The 19,398-nt window shown below is 40.4% G+C and overlaps 1 protein-coding gene across 2 annotated transcripts; it reads right to left on the reverse strand.

Annotated features, from left to right (window-relative positions):
• Window positions 1-5,853: 5,853 nt before the first annotated feature.
• Window positions 5,854-8,178, reverse strand: BEX5 (brain expressed X-linked 5). 2 transcript variants are annotated; one of them, XM_054471735.2, is made up of 3 exons: window positions 8,040-8,178; window positions 6,924-6,990; window positions 5,854-6,481 (listed from the first exon to the last, which is right to left on the reverse strand). In XM_054471735.2, exon 3 carries the CDS (start codon window positions 6,435-6,437, stop codon window positions 6,102-6,104), a length of 336 nt encoding a protein of 111 aa, XP_054327710.1. In that variant the 5' UTR covers window positions 6,438-6,481; window positions 6,924-6,990; window positions 8,040-8,178; the 3' UTR covers window positions 5,854-6,101. The 2 variants fall into 2 exon arrangements, with proteins under 2 accessions (XP_054327710.1, XP_054327711.1); XM_054471736.2 differs by lacking the exon at window positions 8,040-8,178 and adding an exon at window positions 7,788-7,942.
• Between the last annotated feature and the right edge of the window lie 11,220 nt (window positions 8,179-19,398).

Here is a 19,398-nt window from a genome sequence, read left to right on the forward strand (position 1 = left end):
TTCCTGAAACTTTTCTTTTTCCCCTCTTTATGGAATTCCCTTCATGCCTATGCTTGTATGCTTGATGGTGTACCATGGTTCTCTAATATCTCTATATTTTTCTCCATTTTTCTTTGTTTTTTTGTTCCTTATACTCATAATCTTCATTTACCTATCCTCAAGCTCACTGATTCTTTCTTCGTTCACTTCAAACCCATTATTGAGCTGCTCTAACAAGTTTTTCATTACAGTTGTTTTCTGCTCAATGGAGAAAAGGTAGTCTTTTCCACAAATGGTACTGGAAAAGTTGGATATTCTCATGCAAAAGAATGAAGTTGTACTATTATCTCATATCATTTATAAAAATTAACTAAAAGTTGATCAAAGACCTTAATGTAAAATCTAAAACTATGAAAACCTTAGAGAAAAATAGGAGAAAGCTTGATGACATTGGTCTTGGCTGTTGCTTCTTCAATATGACACACAAAGTATAGGCAACAAAAAACAGAAATTGATCAATATTTAACACTTTTGTGCATCACAGGACAGTGTCAAGAAAATGAAAATGCAACTTACAGGACAAAAGGAAATATTTGCAGGTCTATATCTGAAGAGGGATTAAAATCCAGAACATATTTTAAAACTTTCATAAGTCAGTGACCACAACAAAAAACCACATAGAACCCAATTTAAGAATGGGGAAATAAATTGAATCAACATTTCTCCAAAGATATACAAGTGGCCAATAAGCACATGAAAAGATGCCCAACATCACTAATCATTAAGGAAATGTAAATCAGAAACCCAGTGAGATACCACTTCATGCCCATTAGGATCATTGTTATCAAAAAAAAATAAGCGTTGGTGAGTGCTACGGTCTAAGTTTGTTCCCACCAAAATATATGTTGATATTTCATCCCCATTGTGGTGGTGTTGGGACATGAGGCCTAATGGTAGATGTCTGGATCATGGGGATGGATCACTCATGAATGGCTTGGTGCTGCTCTGGAGGTAGTTAGTGAGTTTACACTCTGATGAGACTGGATTAGTTATCACTGGAATGGGTTAGTTCCCTGGAAAGTGGGTTGTTGTAAAGCCAGGACACCCCTTGTGTTTTATCTCTTTGCACATCTCTGCTTTCCCTTTGAACTTCTCTGCAATGTTTTGATCTAATTCATGGCTTGCAATAGAGGAAGAGCAGATGTGGGTGCCATGCTTCTTATATTTCCCAGCCCACAGAACCACGAGCTAAATAAACCTCTTTTCTTTATAAATTACCCATCCTCAGGTATTCTGTTTTAGCAACACAAAATGGACTAAGGCAAGTAGGGTGTGGAGAAATTAGAACCCTCACACACTGCTGGTGGGAATGTAAAATTATACAGCCACCAGGGAAAACATTATGGCCTTTCTTCAAAAAATTAACATAAAATCACTATATTTCATTTCTGGGTATATGCCAAAAATAATAGAAAGCAGGCTCTGGAACAGGTATTTATACACCCGTGTTCCTAGCAGTATTATCAACAGTAGCTAAAGGTGGAAGTAAGTCAAGTGTACATCAAGAGATGAATAGATAAACAATATGTTATATGTACATACAAAAGAATATTAGTCAGCTTTAGAAAGGAATAAAATTCTGCTACATGCTAAAAAATTAGTGAACCTTAAAAACATTATACTAGGTGAAAGAAGCTGGACATCAAAGGGCACATACTGTATGATTCCATTTATATGAGATACCTAGAAAAGTCAAATTCATATAGACAGAAAGTAGAACAGTGGTTACCAGGGGACACAGGGAGAGGAAAATGGGGACTAGGAAGTTATTGTTTATGAGTACAGGGTTTCAGTTTGTAATGACACAAAATTTCTGGAGATGAATGCCGGTGATGATTCTAAAACAGAATGAATGTACTTAATACCAATAAATTGTACATTTACAAATGGCTAAGGTGTAAACTTTATATTATGTATATTTTTCCACAATTAAAAATATCTAAAAACTTAACTATTTTAAAGTGAACAATGCAATGACATTTACCACATTCACAGTGTTGTGCAACTACCACCTCTATCTAGTTCCAAACCATTTCCATCACCCCAAAGTAAAACCCCTCACCCACAAAGCAGTTTTTGATCGTTACTGTCTCCCCTAGTCCTTGATAACCACCAATATGTGTTATATTTTCTATCAGTCTACTAGCACTGCTATAACAAAATGCCACAGACTGGGTGGTTTAAATAGTAGAAGTTTATTTTTCACAGCTCTGGAGGCTGGAAGTTCAAGATCATGGTGTCAGCAGGCTTGGTTTCTCCTGAGGCCTTTCTTTTTGGCTTGCTGATGGCTGCCTTTGCTCTTCGTCTCATCTTCTATTTTAATTTACGTTTTTAGTTGAGAAGTAAAAATTGTATATATTTATGGTGCACAAAATGATGTTTTGATACATTTATACATTGTGGAAGTACTGAATTAAGCAATATAACACATGCATTAACTCACATACTAATCAATTTTTGTGGTGAGAACACTTAAAGTCTACTCTCCTAGCAATTTCAAGTAGACAATATTATGTTATTAACTATAGTCACCATGGTATAACTGATTTAGTGAACATATTCCTTTCTAACTGAAATTCCTTGAAGTTCCTTGAACTTTATTTACAGTCTTGCTTTACTTTGCAGAAGATTTAATATTTTTTACATGGTGAATGTCAATCTTTCCCTTTATGATTTAATGTTTTAAAATTTTTATTTTAGTTTTTTAAATTATTTTTTGTGCCCATATACATCTTCTCCTTGCTGCTCCTTTCCCTGAATTTGGGCAAACATTTATATTTTATTTTAGTTATTTTATTGGTTTGTTTTTTAACATAATCTGGATAAAATGTATGCACAAGTGGTCCACAAACTCTAATGTGCATCAGAATCACCTAAAGATTGTTAACAATGTAGCTACCTGAGCACCATTGCCAAAGAGTGGATTTTGGATGGTGCCAGAATTATGTATTTTAAACAAGCTCCAAGTGGAATTCTGAAGTATTTGATAGGCTAGCAAAGCTGGACGAACACTGGCAAATATTTTCTTAAAAGGATGTTTTTGTGATTTGGGGGTATAATTCCTCCCCTAGGGTATTTCTTTCACAAGATATAAATTCTACATAAACAAATTAACCTGCTTAGGGTAACACAATCAGGGATAGTACAGAGAAAATAAGCCAAAGATATTTTAGCCACAACTTTCACTCACTTCTCAACTCTACTCTACATCAGAATCACCACGGGATCTTTCACACTAAGGATCTGTTGGTCTCACTTTTAATGAGTCTGACTCAGCTGGTTGGAATTGGGTACTGAGCTCCACTTTAAAGTATCCTCAGGTATTTCAAATCTGAAGCAAGGATTGAGAACGTATGCACTAAAGACAATAGCATTAAAAAATAAAAGTAGTTGTCTCTTTAAGAAGGGCACCGTCTGATGGGGAAATAATGCCTGATGTATATAGATTAATTAAATTCTATGTAGTGTTTTCACAGGTCTCAGATCTACCAATCAACCAACCACCCATTTCTATAAAATATAAGGTGGGGAGAGGGGTGTCTGAGATTGACTAAAGCTGGGGCCTCCACTTTAATTTATGTAAGTCCAGAGATGTCTGATTAACTAGGGTACAGTGAGTATGGACTGAAACACATTTTTTTCTGAATTTTTAGCCAGTTTTTCAGGCAATTTTGATGCATCTGGTCTATATAGCACATGCTGATAAACACTGACATATATAATGTTATGATAAGTGCATTTTTTTTGGAAATTGGCGTACAATGTTTCTTCTGCTGTGTTCCTTTTTAATTGCAAGCTACAGTCTGTAGGGAAAAGAAGCACTTGCCCATAAATAATCAGAAGCAACCCTGGGTCCAGATTGCAGGATTCAACTCAGCTATAATTAACTGTTGTGCCCTACAACTTATCAGGCCCTGTACTAAACACTAAGGGTACCAGTATAAATCAGACAAAATATTTACTGTGAGAAGGGCACAGTTTAGTGGGGAACAGTGATGACTGTGAACAATGTTTTAAAATTGGGATTCACCTACCAGATCCCCGGTTCCTGCCATTATTTCCCATCAATCTGTAATTACGGTTTATTTGGCACAGCAAATCTCAAAGCAAAGGAAGAGGGAAACGTATCTGGATCCGTGTAAGTTAGTGTAGACTACTGGGGACTCCTGAGGTCAGGGTGGTGTGAACCAGAACAGTCTTGGGAACATAAAATTATCCCTACAACTCCTATGTATGTGCAGAATGAAACCTGTAGCAGTGTCTGCACAGAAAATTGATAGTCAAGGAGACTAAGCTATATTCATCAGAGGATGGAAGAGATAGTCCAATTCTGAACACACTATCATGAGTGTCACTCAAATTTGTCTGGGAGAAGGGGATGAGGAAGGAAGTGGGAGAAAACCATAAAGGGCTGTTTGCATTTATAAGCAGTGTTGGTGAAGTATCTGCCTGGTTTAAGTATAACTCTAAAGCAGGGAGGGACACTCTATACATTTTTGAAAAGGAAAAATGGGGATTCAGATTACTGAAGGTTCCAGAGAAATCGGTGGGTCTTTGTCATCTTTAGGAGTCCAGTACATCTGCAGTGGTAGAAGCCAGTGGAGGAAGCAAAACGCAAGAGAAGAGGAAGATGTGCCTAATAGTTATGGCATTATGCAGAAAAGAAAGCCAGAGTAGCAGATGAACAGAAAAGCATTTACAGTTGAGCATCCCTAATCCAAAAATCCAAAATCGAAGTGCTCCAAAATCCAAGGCTTTTTGAACATGACATGATGCTACAAATGGAAAATTCCACACCTGACTTCATATACACAAACTTTGCTTCACACGCAAAATTATTTAAAATATTGTATAAAATTACCTTCAGGCTATGTGTTTGAGGTGTATATAAAATTAAATAAATTTCATGTTTAGAGTTGGGTTTCATCCTCAAGATAGCTCATTATGTACATGCAAATACTTCAAAAACTGAAAAAAAAAAACAACCCAGAAATCTGAAATACTTCTAGTCCCAAGCATTTCAGATAATGGATTTTGAACCTGTACTCACCTGGAAATCAACTGGACTTGCTGATAGGCACTCTCCTTGGAATCTTCCCTAAAAATGAAGGGCACCTGGAGGGCTGGAGCCTTGCATGTATAAATAGAGCGGGACACAGAGCTCAGTCATTACCTCATTTGATTCCCACAGCAGCCGTCTAAGACATTTATAATGTAACGTATCTGTAATTATCAGGTACATGTTTCTAAATGAGAGATCCATAGGTAATGTAAGATTTATATGTCTTTAAACTGTGTTTCAAGTGTTTATTAATTGCCCCCATTTCCTATATAAGTTGATTGGTAAGTTCCTTGCTTCTTACTTTTTTTTTTCCTGAAACATAGGAAACACATGTATTCATTTTGGAAAAGTGAGAAAAAGCAGATAACTAAGAAAAAAATAAAGAAATTTAAAAGTACCAGTAACTATACAACATAGAAAAAGCACATTCTGGTTTTCATTCATTCATATACATATATATATTTCATATATATATTTCACATATATATTTCACATATATATTTCACATATATATTTCACATATATATTTCACATATATATTTCACATATATATTTCATATATATTTCACATATATATTTCATATATATATTTCATATATATTTCATATATATTTCATATATATATTTCATATATATTTCATATATATATTTCATATATATATTTCATATATATTTCATATATATATTTCATATATATTTCATATATATATTTCATATATATTTCATATATAATATATAGTGTGCATACATACACATCTAAATGAAATAGTCTATCTATAGACTGCTTTTAAATTTCTTTATTAACTTTACAGTGTGCAATAAACATCTTTCCATGAAAGTTGATGAAAGTCCTCTTCTGACAGAAAAACTCACAGACTAGGTCAAAATGCAATCTCCAATCAGAAAATTGCAGAAGAATGCCAAAAGGTTCACATTAAAGGTACACCAGGAAAAATGCGAATTTAGAAAGCAGGGATTTTATGAGTATTAACCTCAAGATTCAAGGCATAAGGCAAAACTCATCATGATGACCATGGTGAGGGGGGTCCCCTATAAGAATGCGCAGACTGTACCTCAACTGAAGTTCCCTAATTTTCCTCCTTAGCTCTCTCATCTCCTCCATGAACCGTTCCATATCATCTCCATCTCCATCTATCATATCAATGTTATCGACAAGCCTATTGGGCACATCCTCTCCAAAACCCTGGGCAGGTGGAGCCCAAACTCCTCTAACATTTCCTCCAAGCTCCTGGTATTCACCACCTCCTAAAGCGGGGGCTTCATTCTGCACTGGGGCCTTCTCCACAACTTTGTTTTCCTTGGGGACATTTTCCATGTTGAGTTTTTTTCCCGTTTTTTTTTTTTTTTTTTTTTTTCTTCCTAGAAGATAAAAAGCAAGAAGAGGGAATGAATGCTTGATAGGATTCAGAGTTCTGTTTGGCAAAGGTTTTCCCAACTGAGAAACTTTGTGAACCCTGTAGGGGGCGCCCCAGACCCAGCGCTGCCCCAAAGCCCATCATTTTCCCTGAAAATCCCTTCCCCAGGCCACTCCTACCGCCAAAATGCAGGACGACTTGGCGGAGGGGGACAATCATAGAGAGACCAGACTTCACCTCCCTGGGATCCTAATAAGCTCTCCAGGAGCGCCCCAGATCTCTCCCCTCTACTCCCTTCTTCCCTCATCAGACACAGGGCTGTCATTTTATGAAGACTCTCCTAAGTTTCTCCTGCACTCAACTCGGGCAGGAAGGGCTGTGAGTCACCCAGATTCTGCTCTGATCCTTGATACCCCTACACCAGAGGGCCCCAGGCAACCTCCTACCTTCAGGGATCAGAGGCAGTCTTTCTCTCTTAGCCTTGAAATCGGCTGCACAAACGCACTTAAAGACCTGCAGACAAATGCGACAATTACCAGGACTGATCTTTTAATCAAAGGACCGGTAATGGGAGTTGATTTAGGGTTCTCCTAGTATTAGCACCTTCTGTTTCTCCTCCATCCTGTCTCACGGCTTCTTTTCCCACCCTGTGACAGGCTATCCCACCTTCCAGAAATGGGCATCAAAGATGATTATTTCCAAAACGTTTTAACCTCTTCTTTAGGCGCCCATCTCTACTGTTTCCTCCTACCTGTCATCTAGTTACCCTTTCTGGAATGCAGGCAACTTGCCTGGCGGGGGAGTTAGAAGAGCTTGCTGAATGAATACGTAGTTTATTCACAAAAAATTTCAATCTAGGTATCCATCAGGCCCTCTCTCCACTCAATCCCCACTCCCATGCCCACCATTTTATGCATCAAGATGGACGATGAGTGAAGAGGTATGTGGGCACTGCAAACTAGGACCTGCTGCGGTCTCTGCGCTTTGTCATTCTCACTCCAGGATCTACAGGTAGCGCCCACGCTTACACCGACCGACCTGCTGAGACCAAAAACAGTTTCTCGCTCCTCGCCTCTGTCCCTCAGTCAGAAGCTCGCCCGCTCAACTGCCACAATAGGGACCTGCTTTCCAGACCTAATCTCTGTTCCCCTCCTCTGCAGCAATTCCTCTCCTCGGCCCCTGCAGCCTATCATTTCCAGCTCTAAATGGGTAGACGGTGAAGAAAAGATACCTAGAAGGCAGGCCTAAAACCTTGGCAGGGTCCGCCCTACCCACCCCTTGGTTGCCGGCTGCACCTCCCTCCCGCGGACCTGCAGGAAGCAGGCTGTTTCCTTTCAGTCTCCTCCACCCGCTGGACTCCATCAGACATTGCCCGATGGCCGGCCTCCTAGGAGATCTCAAATGGTATCCATTCTCAATCCGGCCTCCTCGGGAGATCCTCTCCCCAACCGCTCCATTTCTCACACTAAATGGGTGTGTATCTTTAAAGGGTGTGTATCCAGTCCTAGACCCGCTCTGGTCTTTGCCCTCTGCCGCTCCCACACCGGTCAGCGCCCACCAACCTGCCAGGGCTCAGGGGTCAGCTTCTACCACTTTCCACCTTTCCTGGGCAGCTGGCTCGCCTGCCTTCAGGGCAACAGCGAGCCGTCGCACGGCCAGCGACGACTACCAGATTGCAACCAGGAGGAGGGACTAATCCACGCATTGGCTCTGGGTCTCCTAAGGGCCACGTCACTGTGAGCTCAGATTTCCAATTAACATTCACACCCGCAGTGCGGCAGGAGGGTGGGGGCGGGACTGTGGGCGGGGCCACCTTTCTCTTCATTCCTGCTTTCTCCATCGCTACCACAGGCTACTACCCACCCCTCTATTTTTTTATTTAGCGATCCCCATGACCAAACGGGTCATAGTATTTTGTATTTGGCTTGCTCTGGTTTCTGATGGAGCTTTTAAAAAATCGCTTCTTCCTCTTCTATATCCCTAAACGCACACTTCTCTCCCCTTCACGTCCAGCAAGTAAAGCCCTAACAGTCTTGTAGGGCTTGGTCCCAGATTGGAACCCGGAGAAGGGGTGGGGAGCGAGAGGCTAGGAAGTCTGGAAAATAGGCAGGAAGTGGTATTCAATTTTTTTTTTCACTTCAACTACTTTCCTTTTTGTTTGTTTATTTGGGAAGGGGGTTCCTTTTATTTTTCATCAGCATGCATTCATTTTGTTGTTTTTATAACTAGACAATACAGTTATTTTCAGTTGAAAAAACAGGATTCGAGTTGTAAAAACATGGCAATCTGTTTCTCCTGCTGAATCATATTATAAATATAAACCTTCCAGAAAGCACTCCCCTGCCTCCTTTAAGGACTTTGAAATAAGGCCAGGCGCGGTGGCTCGCGCCTGTAATCCTAGCACTTTGGGAGGCCGAGGTGGGTGGATCACGAGATCAGTAGTTCAAGACCAGCCTGGCCAAGATGATGAAACCCCGTCTCTACTAAAAATACAAAAAGTAGCTGGGCGTGGTGGCAGGTGCCTGTAATCCCAGCTACTCGGGAGGCTGAGGCAGGAGAATTGCTTGAACCTGGGTGGCAGAGGTTGTAGTGAGCCGAGGTAGCGCCATTGCATACCAAGCCTGGGCGATAGAGTGAGACTCTGTCAAGAAAGAAAGAAGGAAGGAAGGAAGGAAGGAAGGAAAAAGAAAAGAAAAGAAAGGAAGAAAAGAAGGAAAGAAGTGATTTTCTTGTGAAGGATCTCTATCTTCATGTCCTTCCATGAAATGATGCATTGAGTCTAATAGAGCCTCGCTGGTGGATTTTCATGTCTTGAGAACCTGTGACAAACTGATGATCTCCTCTAAATTGTGTTAGTGTAACCACAATTTACAATAACACCTAGCCCTGACGATTCAGGACAATAATTTGGGGAAGCTACCCCGACAGATGAAAATGTATTGTGATGGACACATAGAGGGGAACAACACTGGGGCCTACAGGAGGGTGGAGGGTGGGAGGAGGGAGAGGATCAGTTTACCTATATAACAAAGCTGCACATGTATTCCTGAACTTAAAAGTTTAAAAAGTATTGTGAAATTACAATGTTAAGATAATAGTGTACCAGAATAAATTTAGAACAAATGAACCAGAAAAGAAATTCGATTATCAAATCCAAATATGGAAAAAATGCTAGTAAATGCATTGAAATATTTTGAATCAGTGGGGAAAGGTTAGATTGAAGAAATTGTGTTGGGATAATTGACTATTTCCAAAAACGATGAAGTGCCTTATCATTCTCATACACTTAAAAATAGACACTAAATGTTTGCATAAAAGACATTAAACCATTAAAAATAGAACTTAGCATGTTATTTTTAATATAATCTTAGAATGGAAAAGTTATTTTAAAATATAGCACCAGATCCTGACAAGACAAAAAGGCAATTGGCTCAAATCTGCTGGGGACCCTCCAAGTCTCAGAAATGACTTAGAGTGCTCCTCAGAATTATCCTAACTAGTGATGAGAAGTTGGGGTATTTTTCTACAGACTTGGCCCTCTATTGGTGGATGTCACCCTGAGGATGTTAAAATCTCTGGCACTTTTAAGTTGTCCTACACCTGGGCTGAGCAAGTTCCCAAGGTACCAGAAAAAGCCCTCAGCAAAATTAGAAAACACAGGTAAGGTAGAAGGATAATATCAGTTTTATCCCCACTACAGGAAATATACTATTCACATTTTACTCTAAATCAGTCCAAATATCTCCCTTCTAAAACAAAGATAATACACACATATTCATTTTCTTCTTCTTCTTCTTCTTCTTCTTATTACTATTATTATTATTATTATTATACTTTAAGTTCTGGGATACATGCGCAGAATGTGCAGGTTTGTTACATAGGTATGCATGTGCCATGGAGTGATTTGCTGCACCCATCAACTCATCATCTACATTAGGTATTTCTCCTAATTCTATCCCTCCCCTTGCCCTCCACCCCCAGACAGGCCCCAGTGTGTGATGTTCCCCTCTCTGTGCCCATATGTTCTCATTGTTCAACTCCCACTTATGAGTGAGAACATGTGGTGTTTGGTTTTCTGTTCCTGTGTTAGTTTGCTGAGAATGATGGTTTCCAGCTTCATCCATGTCCCTGCAAAGGACATGAACTCATTCTTTTATATAGCTGCGTAGTATTCCATGGTGTATATGTGCCACATTTTCTTTATCCAGTCTATCATTGATGGGGATTGGGTTGGTCCCAAGTCTTTGCTATTGTACACACATATTCATTTTCATATTTATAGATGTTTGGGTTGTTTGTAGTGTTCATGTTGATTGAACTTCTGTGTACATAAAATTTTCATACTAATATCATATTTTGAAATTTCTAGAACTGTCGTTTCTATATACATGTGGATATTTTTCATTGTCATAGAAGTCAATCCTGAAAAATGTCCAAATTTGGTATCTATAATGTATGAGCATTCCTGCTTTTTCATGTCTGCCAATGCTTAATATTGCCTGGTGTATTAATCATTTTCACACTGCTGATAAAGACATACCTGAAACTGGTCAATTTACAAAGAAAGAGATTTATTGGACTTACTTTCATGGGGCTGGGGAGGCCTTGCAATCATTGTGGAAGATGAAAGGCAAGGAGAAGCAAGTCACGTCTTACACGGATGGTGGCAGGCAAAGAGAGAGCTTGTGCAGAGAACTCTCATTTTTAAAACCATCATATCTCATGATTCTCATTCCCTATGATGAGAACAGCGCAGAAAAGACCCACCCCCGTAATTCAATCGCCTCCCACTGGGTTCCACATGGGAACTGTGGGAGTTACAATTCAAGATGAGATTTGGGTGGGGACACAGCCAAACCATATCACCTGGTTTATTTTTAAACTATTATTGTATTTTATTTTTTCTTTTGTTTAATTTTTTATTTAAATACACTTCTCAGGGTCACCAGGTAATGTTTTCTAAACTTGACACATCATAAGAAGCACTTGGGGTTAAGATTTTTAGGCTCTTTCTCTAAAGAGCCTAGTTTAATAGATTGGAGTCAGGTGTGAAAACCTGCATTTAAGAAGCTCCTTTGACATAATTTTTAATAGCAGATGGAGTTGGGAAACCCTGTCACAGGCAAAAACCAAAACGAAACAAAGAAAAAAGAATCTCCCATCATTATGTAAGTGATCTTTTTTAAAAAAAATTGTTATGAAATAATTTCAAACTTATAGAATGTTTTTGAGAAAAACCCCACATGCCCTTCACTGCATTTCCCAGTTCTCAGAGTTTTGCTACATTTGCTTTCTCATTCTTCCTTCATATAGAAGAATACATTATTATTTTTTCTGAAGCATTTGAAAATCAGTTGAAGACTAAATGGTCATTTAAAAATATTTAGTGCAATTGAGTCCATATTATTATATCATTAATTAACATAAACTGAAAAAACTAAAGTAATCACAAATGGTGGAGCAGCCATTTGTGATTCCTGTTGTGATAAAAAAATCCACAACAGGAATTTTTAGCTCAGTTAAAAATTTATAAGATAATCTGGCAGCCATGAAAATGTACCACTTATATCTCCTGCTGTGGGGAGTATTGTTGATTGATGGTTCTAGTTGCTGACCCACTGAATCCACCAGCACATTCATGCTGAGGTCATGAATCCCATGGGCTGATCCTTGCCAATAACTAGCACTTCAGTTGCATTTCTGTAAGTTACAGGGCTTCTCTGATTGAAGTCTTTGGCTCCACAGCTCCCCTTCAGCCTAACTGAAACCTTAGGATTATGTGACAGTCTAGGGCTCTTCCTGTCAAATCTTCCTCCTTTCCCTGCTCTCCTTCACCAATGTCAGATCTGCATTACCATCTGAACACTCTCTCCACCTTCTCCGACTCCTTCTCCTTTATCCTTCACAGGTGTTGTCCCCAATTAAACTCTTGCTCATCTATTCCCATTTGGGTTGTTACTTCTAAGAGGATAAGAGCTAACATAAGTGGTGACAGGAGATGTCCAAGAAAAATTATGATACAGTGGAGTTTGGGATCTGACTCACTCGCTACCCACTGGGCAAATAAAACAATATCTTGAGTGGTATGTGGACACAGAGAGTTCCTGGCACAAGATAGTGATCAAATAGCTAAAAATTTCACCAGTCCTGACCTGGAAACATATCCTTTAGATGGAGAACACCCTTGCTAGCATTCAGGCATTTGAAAAATAAGAGAGAAATAATGCCTGTCAGGCAGCCAAGTAGGCTAGCTAATAGTTGGATAATTTTTATTGCTACTCTGAAGAGATATAATGAAAAACTGAAGGTTGGGCTGGGCGCAGTGGCTCACGTCTGTAATCCCAGCACTTTGGGAAGCTGAGGTGGGCAGATCACGAGGTCAGGAGTTCAAGATCAGCCTGGCTAACATAGTGAAACTCCGTCTCTACTAAAAATACAAAATAATACTAATAATAATAAGCCAGGTGTGGTGGCAGGCACCTGTAGTCCCAGCTACTTGGGAGGCTGAGGCAGGAGAATCACTTGAACCTGGGAGGTGGTGGTTGCTGTGATCCAAGATTGCACAACTGCGCTCCAGCCTGGGTGACACAGAAAGACTCTCTCAAACAAAAACAAAACAAAAACAAAAAACTGAGGCTCATCACCAAGCAACTAAAGCTAAGTATTAAAATCTAAGAGTCTTTCTGGTAGCTTATAAAGAGGCTCGTACTTCCTGCAGTGGAAAAGCAGAAACAGTTGAACAGCAGACTTGGGACAGTTTCAGAGCTTCAGAGATATTTAAATACTGAGTCAAGACAGGTATGTTATATTCATGTTATGACCTAGGTCGAAAAAATCTGGGATCCAGAAACATGGGATGGTGTATTAGTCCATTTGCATTGCTATAAAGGAATACTTGAGACTCGTTAATTTATAAAGAAAAGAGGTTTATTTTGGCTCACAATTCTGCAGATTGTACAGGAAATACGGTGCTGGCATCTGCTTCTGTAAGGGCCTCAGGAAGCTTACATTCATAGTGGAAGGTAAAGGGGGAGCAGGCATATCACATGATGAGAGTAGGAGAAAGAGAAGGAGGAGGAAGTTCCAGGCTCTTTTAAAAAACTAAATCTTGCATTAATTAATAGACTGAAAACTCACACATTACTGCAAGAATGGCACAAAGTCATTCATGAGCGATCCACCCCCATTATTCAAACATCTCCCACCAGGCCCAACTTCTAACACTGGGATCACATTTCAACATGAGATTTGGAGGGGAGAAAACATCCAAATCATTTCACCCCTGGCCCCACAAATACCATATCCTTTTCACATTGCAAAATACAATCACTCCTCTCCAGTAGTCCCTAAATGTCTTAGTTCATTCTAGCATTAACTCAAAGTACAAAGTCCAAATTCTCATCTGAAACTCAAGGCAAGTTCCTTTAGCCTATGAGCCTGTGAAATCAATACAAGTTATTTATTCCCAAGGTACAATGGTGGTACAGGTATTGAGTAGACATTCCCACTCCCAAAGGGAGAAATTGGCCAAAAGAAAGGAGTAACAGGTCCCATGTAAGTCTGAAACCCAGCAGGGGACATTTAACCTCAGATTTCCAAAAATATTCCTTGATTCCATGTCCTACATCCTGGGCACACTGGTGCAAGGGGTGGGCTCCCAAGGGCTTGTGCAACCCTTCCCCTGGCTTTGCACGGTGTAGCCTCCATGGCTGTTCTCATGGTTTGAAGTTGAGTGCCTATGGCTTTTCTAGGCTCAACAGGCATGCTGCCAGTGGCTCTATCATTCTCAGGTATGGAGGGTGGCAACCCCCTTCCTAAAGCTCCTGTAGGCAGTTCCTAGGTGGAGACTTTGTGTGGGAGCTCCAATCCCACATTTCCCCTCTGCATTGCCCTAGTAGAGTCTCTCTGCAGGGGCTCCACTGCTGCAGCAGACTTCTGCCTGGGCACCCAGGCTTTCCTATACATCCTCTGAAATCTAGGTAGAAGCTCCAAAGGCTCCTTCACTCTCACATTCTATGCACCTGTATGGTAAACACCACATAGGAATCACCAAGGCTTATGACTTTTGCCCTCTGGAGCAATGGACTGAGCTGTACCTGGAGGCTTTGAGCCAAGGCTGGAGCCAGAGGGTCCTGGATGCAGGGAGCAGTGTCCTGAGGCTGTGTGGGGCAGTTGGGCACTGGGCTCGGCCCCTGAGACCATTCTTTCATCCTAGGCCTCTAGGTTTGTGATGGGAGGGACTGTCCCAAAAACTTCTGAAATGGCTTTTAGCCCTTTTCCCCAGTATTAGCACCTGGCTCCCTTTTAGTCATGTAAATCTATCTAGCAAGTGGTTGCTCCATAGCAGCCTGCTTGGATTCCTCTCCTGAGTATACTCTTTCCTTCTCTACCACATATCCAGGCTGCAAATTTTCCAAATTTTTACACTCTGCATTCGTTTTAAATATAAGTTCCAAATTTAAGTCATTTATTTGCTCTGGAATAAAATCACAGGCTGTTAGAAGCAGCCATGCCACATCTTGAACACTTTGCTGCTTAGAAATTTCTTCCACCAGATACCCTAAGTCATCACTCTTAAGTTCAACCTTCCACCAATCCCCATGGCATAAGCACAATGCAGCCAAGTTTTTGCTACCATGTAACAAGGGTGATCTTTGCTCCAGTACTCAATAACTTCCTCATGTTCATCTCAGACCTTATCATCCTGGCCTTCACTGTCCATATTTCTATCAACATTTTGGTCACAACCAATTAACTAGTCTCTAAGAAGTTCCAAACTTTCCCTCATCTTCCTGTCTTCTTCTAAGCCCTCCAAACTCTTCCAACCCCTGCCTGTGACATATTTCCAAGGTGACTTCCACACTTTATAGCAATGCTCTACTCCACAGTACCAATTTTCTGTATTAGGCCATTTATGTTGCCGTAAAGGAACACCTGAAACTGAGTAATTTGTTAAAAAAGATGTTTACTTTGGCTCACAATTCTGAAGACTGTACAGGAAGCAGGGTGCTGGCATCTGCTTCTGGTGAGGGCCTCAGGAAGCTTACAATCATAGTGGAAGGTGAAGGGCAAGCAGGCATATCACACAATGAAAGTGGGAGGAAGAGACAGAGGAGGGAGTTCCAGGCTCTTTTAAACAACTAGATCTTATGTTAACTCATAGAAGGAGAATTCACTAATTATCACAAGGATGGCACAAAGCCATTCATGAGAGATTCACCCCCATGATTCAAACATCTCCCACCAGACCCCAACTCCAACTTTGGAGATAACATTTCAACCTGAGATTTGAAGGGGACAAAATATCCAAACCATAGCAGGTGTGGACATTCTGGATAGATGGTCCTGAGAATGTTGGTTCCACAGATTACTCTGAGCCCTCAGAAGTTGCAGAGATGGTCCGTGATTGTCTCATAAGAATAAACACTTTCCTCATGTTACAGAGGCCTCACCCAGCAATGCAACAAGTGCCACTGTCAGAAACTGCCCTTACTTCCTTGTAAAGGTTACCAGACAATTAATTAGGGCTAAATGACAGCATGATGCAGCCAAGTTCATTCTGAGCCTGATAAGGAAGGAATGAGATTATATATTGAAGTTGCTGTATGTAAGAATTACATAGCATGTACTGGTAGGAGCCAGGGAAATAGCCTTGATATCAGGTTTTAATGATACTTGATCGAGGTAACCAGAATATACTGGATAAGCAATAATAATTGAGTTGAAAGCACTTTCTGGGAACATGGGATTTAACACTCTAGCAAGGACCCTAGGAAGTGAAGTAAACTTGCTGCTAGTGTGGTTCTTCAAAGCCTGGAGAAAGCAATGGCCCCTGCTGAGTGAAGTAGAAATGACTGAAGTACCCTGGCATCCCATAGAGGAAGAAATACAAAGTTCCAGGGCAGCCTAGAATGACTATATTATGGAACACCAGAAAACCCAGCCAAGGATAGTGTTTCACAGCTATCACCAGCCCTTGATGGTCAGCCAACATGGGTGTTGCTCAACATATACAAGCCGAAAAAGACAAGAGTGTAAGACTAGGAGGCTGAGAGAGGTTTCCTCAATAAGAAGTCATGACCCTTGTTCAGTTGCTGAATCCAAGCTAATTTTTAGATCCAGAACACATTTATTAAAGGAGGAGCCAGATCTCTAGAAAAAAGAACCTTGTAGCATCTCAGTAAGTTTGCGTTACTATAATTCTTTCAGTCCTTCCACAAAGGGAATTATAGCCATTCATTAGATGACTGTATACAAGGGGAATAAGAATACCCAGACATTTCAACAACTATTGAACACAGTGCCTGAGTTTGACATTGATACCTAGAGACCCAAGGCATCATGATGGCCTGACTATTATAGTGGGAGTTTACAGAGGCCAGGTAACAAACAAATTTCTGTGTAAAGTCTGGCTCACTGTGGATCTACAGCTTCTATATTCTTTTCCCTCACATCCTGATTGTATAATTAGGATTTATGTACTTGGCATTTGGAATAACTACTGTATTGAATTATTGTCCTGTGGGACGTGAAATCTCATAGTGGGAAAGGTTAAGTGGAAACTTATGGTGATGCCCTTACTTCTGGGCAAGGCAATAAATCACAAATAATATAGCATTCTCAAGGTGGAGAAAGAAATTACTGTCACTGTTAAAGACATAATAGATACAGGAGCTGTGGTCTCTATCATATTTTCACTTGCTTTGCCAGTCTTGCTTTTGCAGAACGTAATTGGATCCTGGAGAATAACAGCATACTACCACAAGTCCAGCCATGGAGTATCCTTGATAAAAGCTGCTGTACTGGATGTGGTAGCATTGCCAGAGTAGATTAACAAAGCCTAAGTATGTGGTATGTAGCTTTTGATGTGGTGAATGTATTCTTTTGCATTTACTTAAAAAAAGGATCAGAACATTTACTTTCACATGGAGATAACATATTCATTTATAGTTTTGCCTCAGGGCAAACAAAATATACACTCCCACAGGGCTTCACATTGACCCATTATATCCATGATATGCTGATTGGACAGGAAGAGCAATATATGGTTATTACACTAGAGGCCTTTGTAAGACACATGGGCTCTAGATTGTGGAAGATAAGCCCATTACTTTACAGAAATTATAACAGGTTCAGTGGTTGTAAGAATGCCAGGATATCTCCTGCAGTGTTAGACAAGTTACTGCATCTTGTATCATCTCCCACAAAGAAGGAAGCACAGCATCTGGCAGGCCTCTTTGGGTTTTTGAAGCAACACATTTTATACCCTCTAAGTCATAAAGTAAGATGAATCCAGCAGTAGCCCATAATACGGTGGAAACAGAATATCCTAGGTTAAGTCCAAGGAAAACCAGAGGACACAGGTTAGGTATATGAGCAGATAGCCCAGATCCCCAGGCTATCCACCACAGTTGCACCAGTGCCTCTCCTTTGGTTTGAACCTATAGCCATATTAAAGTATGTGGTCCCATATAACCAGTTGAAGGAAAGCTCAAGCTTGGTTTACAGGATCAGCTTGGTACGTGAACGTAAGTCAAAATACGTGGTGACTGTATTACAGCCACATTTAGAGGTGGTCCTGAAAGGCAGCAGAGAGGGAAAACATTTTCCAAGTGGGTAGGACTGCAAGCAGTGCACCTGATTATACACTTTTTGTGGAAAAAGAAGTGGTCCAAGGTGGTAATATATATGCATTATTGGACAGTAGCCAAAGGTCTGGTGAGCTGGTCAGGAGCTTGAAAGGAAAAGATCAGAGAAAGGGAAGTCTAGAGTAGAGGCATGTGGATAGACATATTGGAAGTGACACGATATAGGAAGATTTTTGTATCAATCCTATTTTATTGTTCACATGAAAGCATCAATTGTGAAAGAGTAACTGAAGAACTAAGTAGACAAAGCGACTTTGACCATTGACATTAACCAGCATTCATTCTGGCCTTCTCAGGACTGGTCCAATAGGCATCTCAAAGAACTAGCCATGGCAGAAGAAATGGAGGTAATATATGGGCCCAATATCACAGACTCCTGTGTACCAAGGCAATTTAGCTGCTTCCCTGTATGAATATCCAACCTGCAGCAACAGCGACCAAGGCTCTATCTCAAATACGACACTATTTATAAAGACCACTTAGCAGTGAATTGACTATATTGGATGCTTTTTATCCTGGAACAGTCAGTGGTTCATGCTCACAGAACTATATACCTATTCTGGGTATGCATTTGCCTTTTCTGCCTGCACAGCCTCACTAAGCATCTGAGGGATTTGGGGGTTCTTGAGCCATAGTCTTGGAATCCCACACAACAGAGCATCTGAACAGGGTAATCACTTCATAGTAAAGAAGGGGCACAAATGGGTCCAGAACAAGAGGATCCACTTATCATTATCAAATACTGCACCATCCAGAAGGAGCTGACCTCACAAAACACTTCTGAAGGCAAAGATAAAGCACCAATAAAAGTAAACCCTGAAAAAATTGGGTGCCGTTCTCCAGGATGCAGTATATACATTAAATCACAGACCTATATGTTAGGCTTTAGATCTAATTGGAAGAATGGGATTAGGAATAAGAGGTGAAAGCAGGAGTGTGCCTACTCCCCATCATAGTGGCCCACAAGGATCACAGCAGTGGTTTGAACAAGCATTGGACTACTGATATCCAGGAACCGCCACGCAAGAAGGGGAATCCACATGTGGCAGGAGTAATTGACTATGATCTGTAGGAGGGGTAGGGCTGCTTTAGTAAAATGAGTAAGAAAGGAATACATATGAAACCAGGTGATCTACTTGAGTGCCTCCTGGTATTCTCTTGCTTCATTTAACTGTGAATGGATAATGTCATTGAAAAGAGTTTGGACACCTCCACAATGAAAGTTTGGTTCACATGACTAAGTAAGCTTCCAAGACTTGTCAAAATAATAACT

Source organism: Pongo pygmaeus, chromosome X (assembly GCF_028885625.2).
Source record: "Pongo pygmaeus isolate AG05252 chromosome X, NHGRI_mPonPyg2-v2.0_pri, whole genome shotgun sequence".
Classification (NCBI taxonomy): domain Eukaryota; kingdom Metazoa; phylum Chordata; class Mammalia; order Primates; family Hominidae; genus Pongo; species Pongo pygmaeus.

Excerpts from the sequence above, each read along its gene's own strand:
- BEX5 (XM_054471735.2), bottom strand. The coding sequence starts at position 6,437 with ATGGAAAATGTCCCCAAGGAAAACAAAGTTGTGGAGAAGGCCCCAGTG.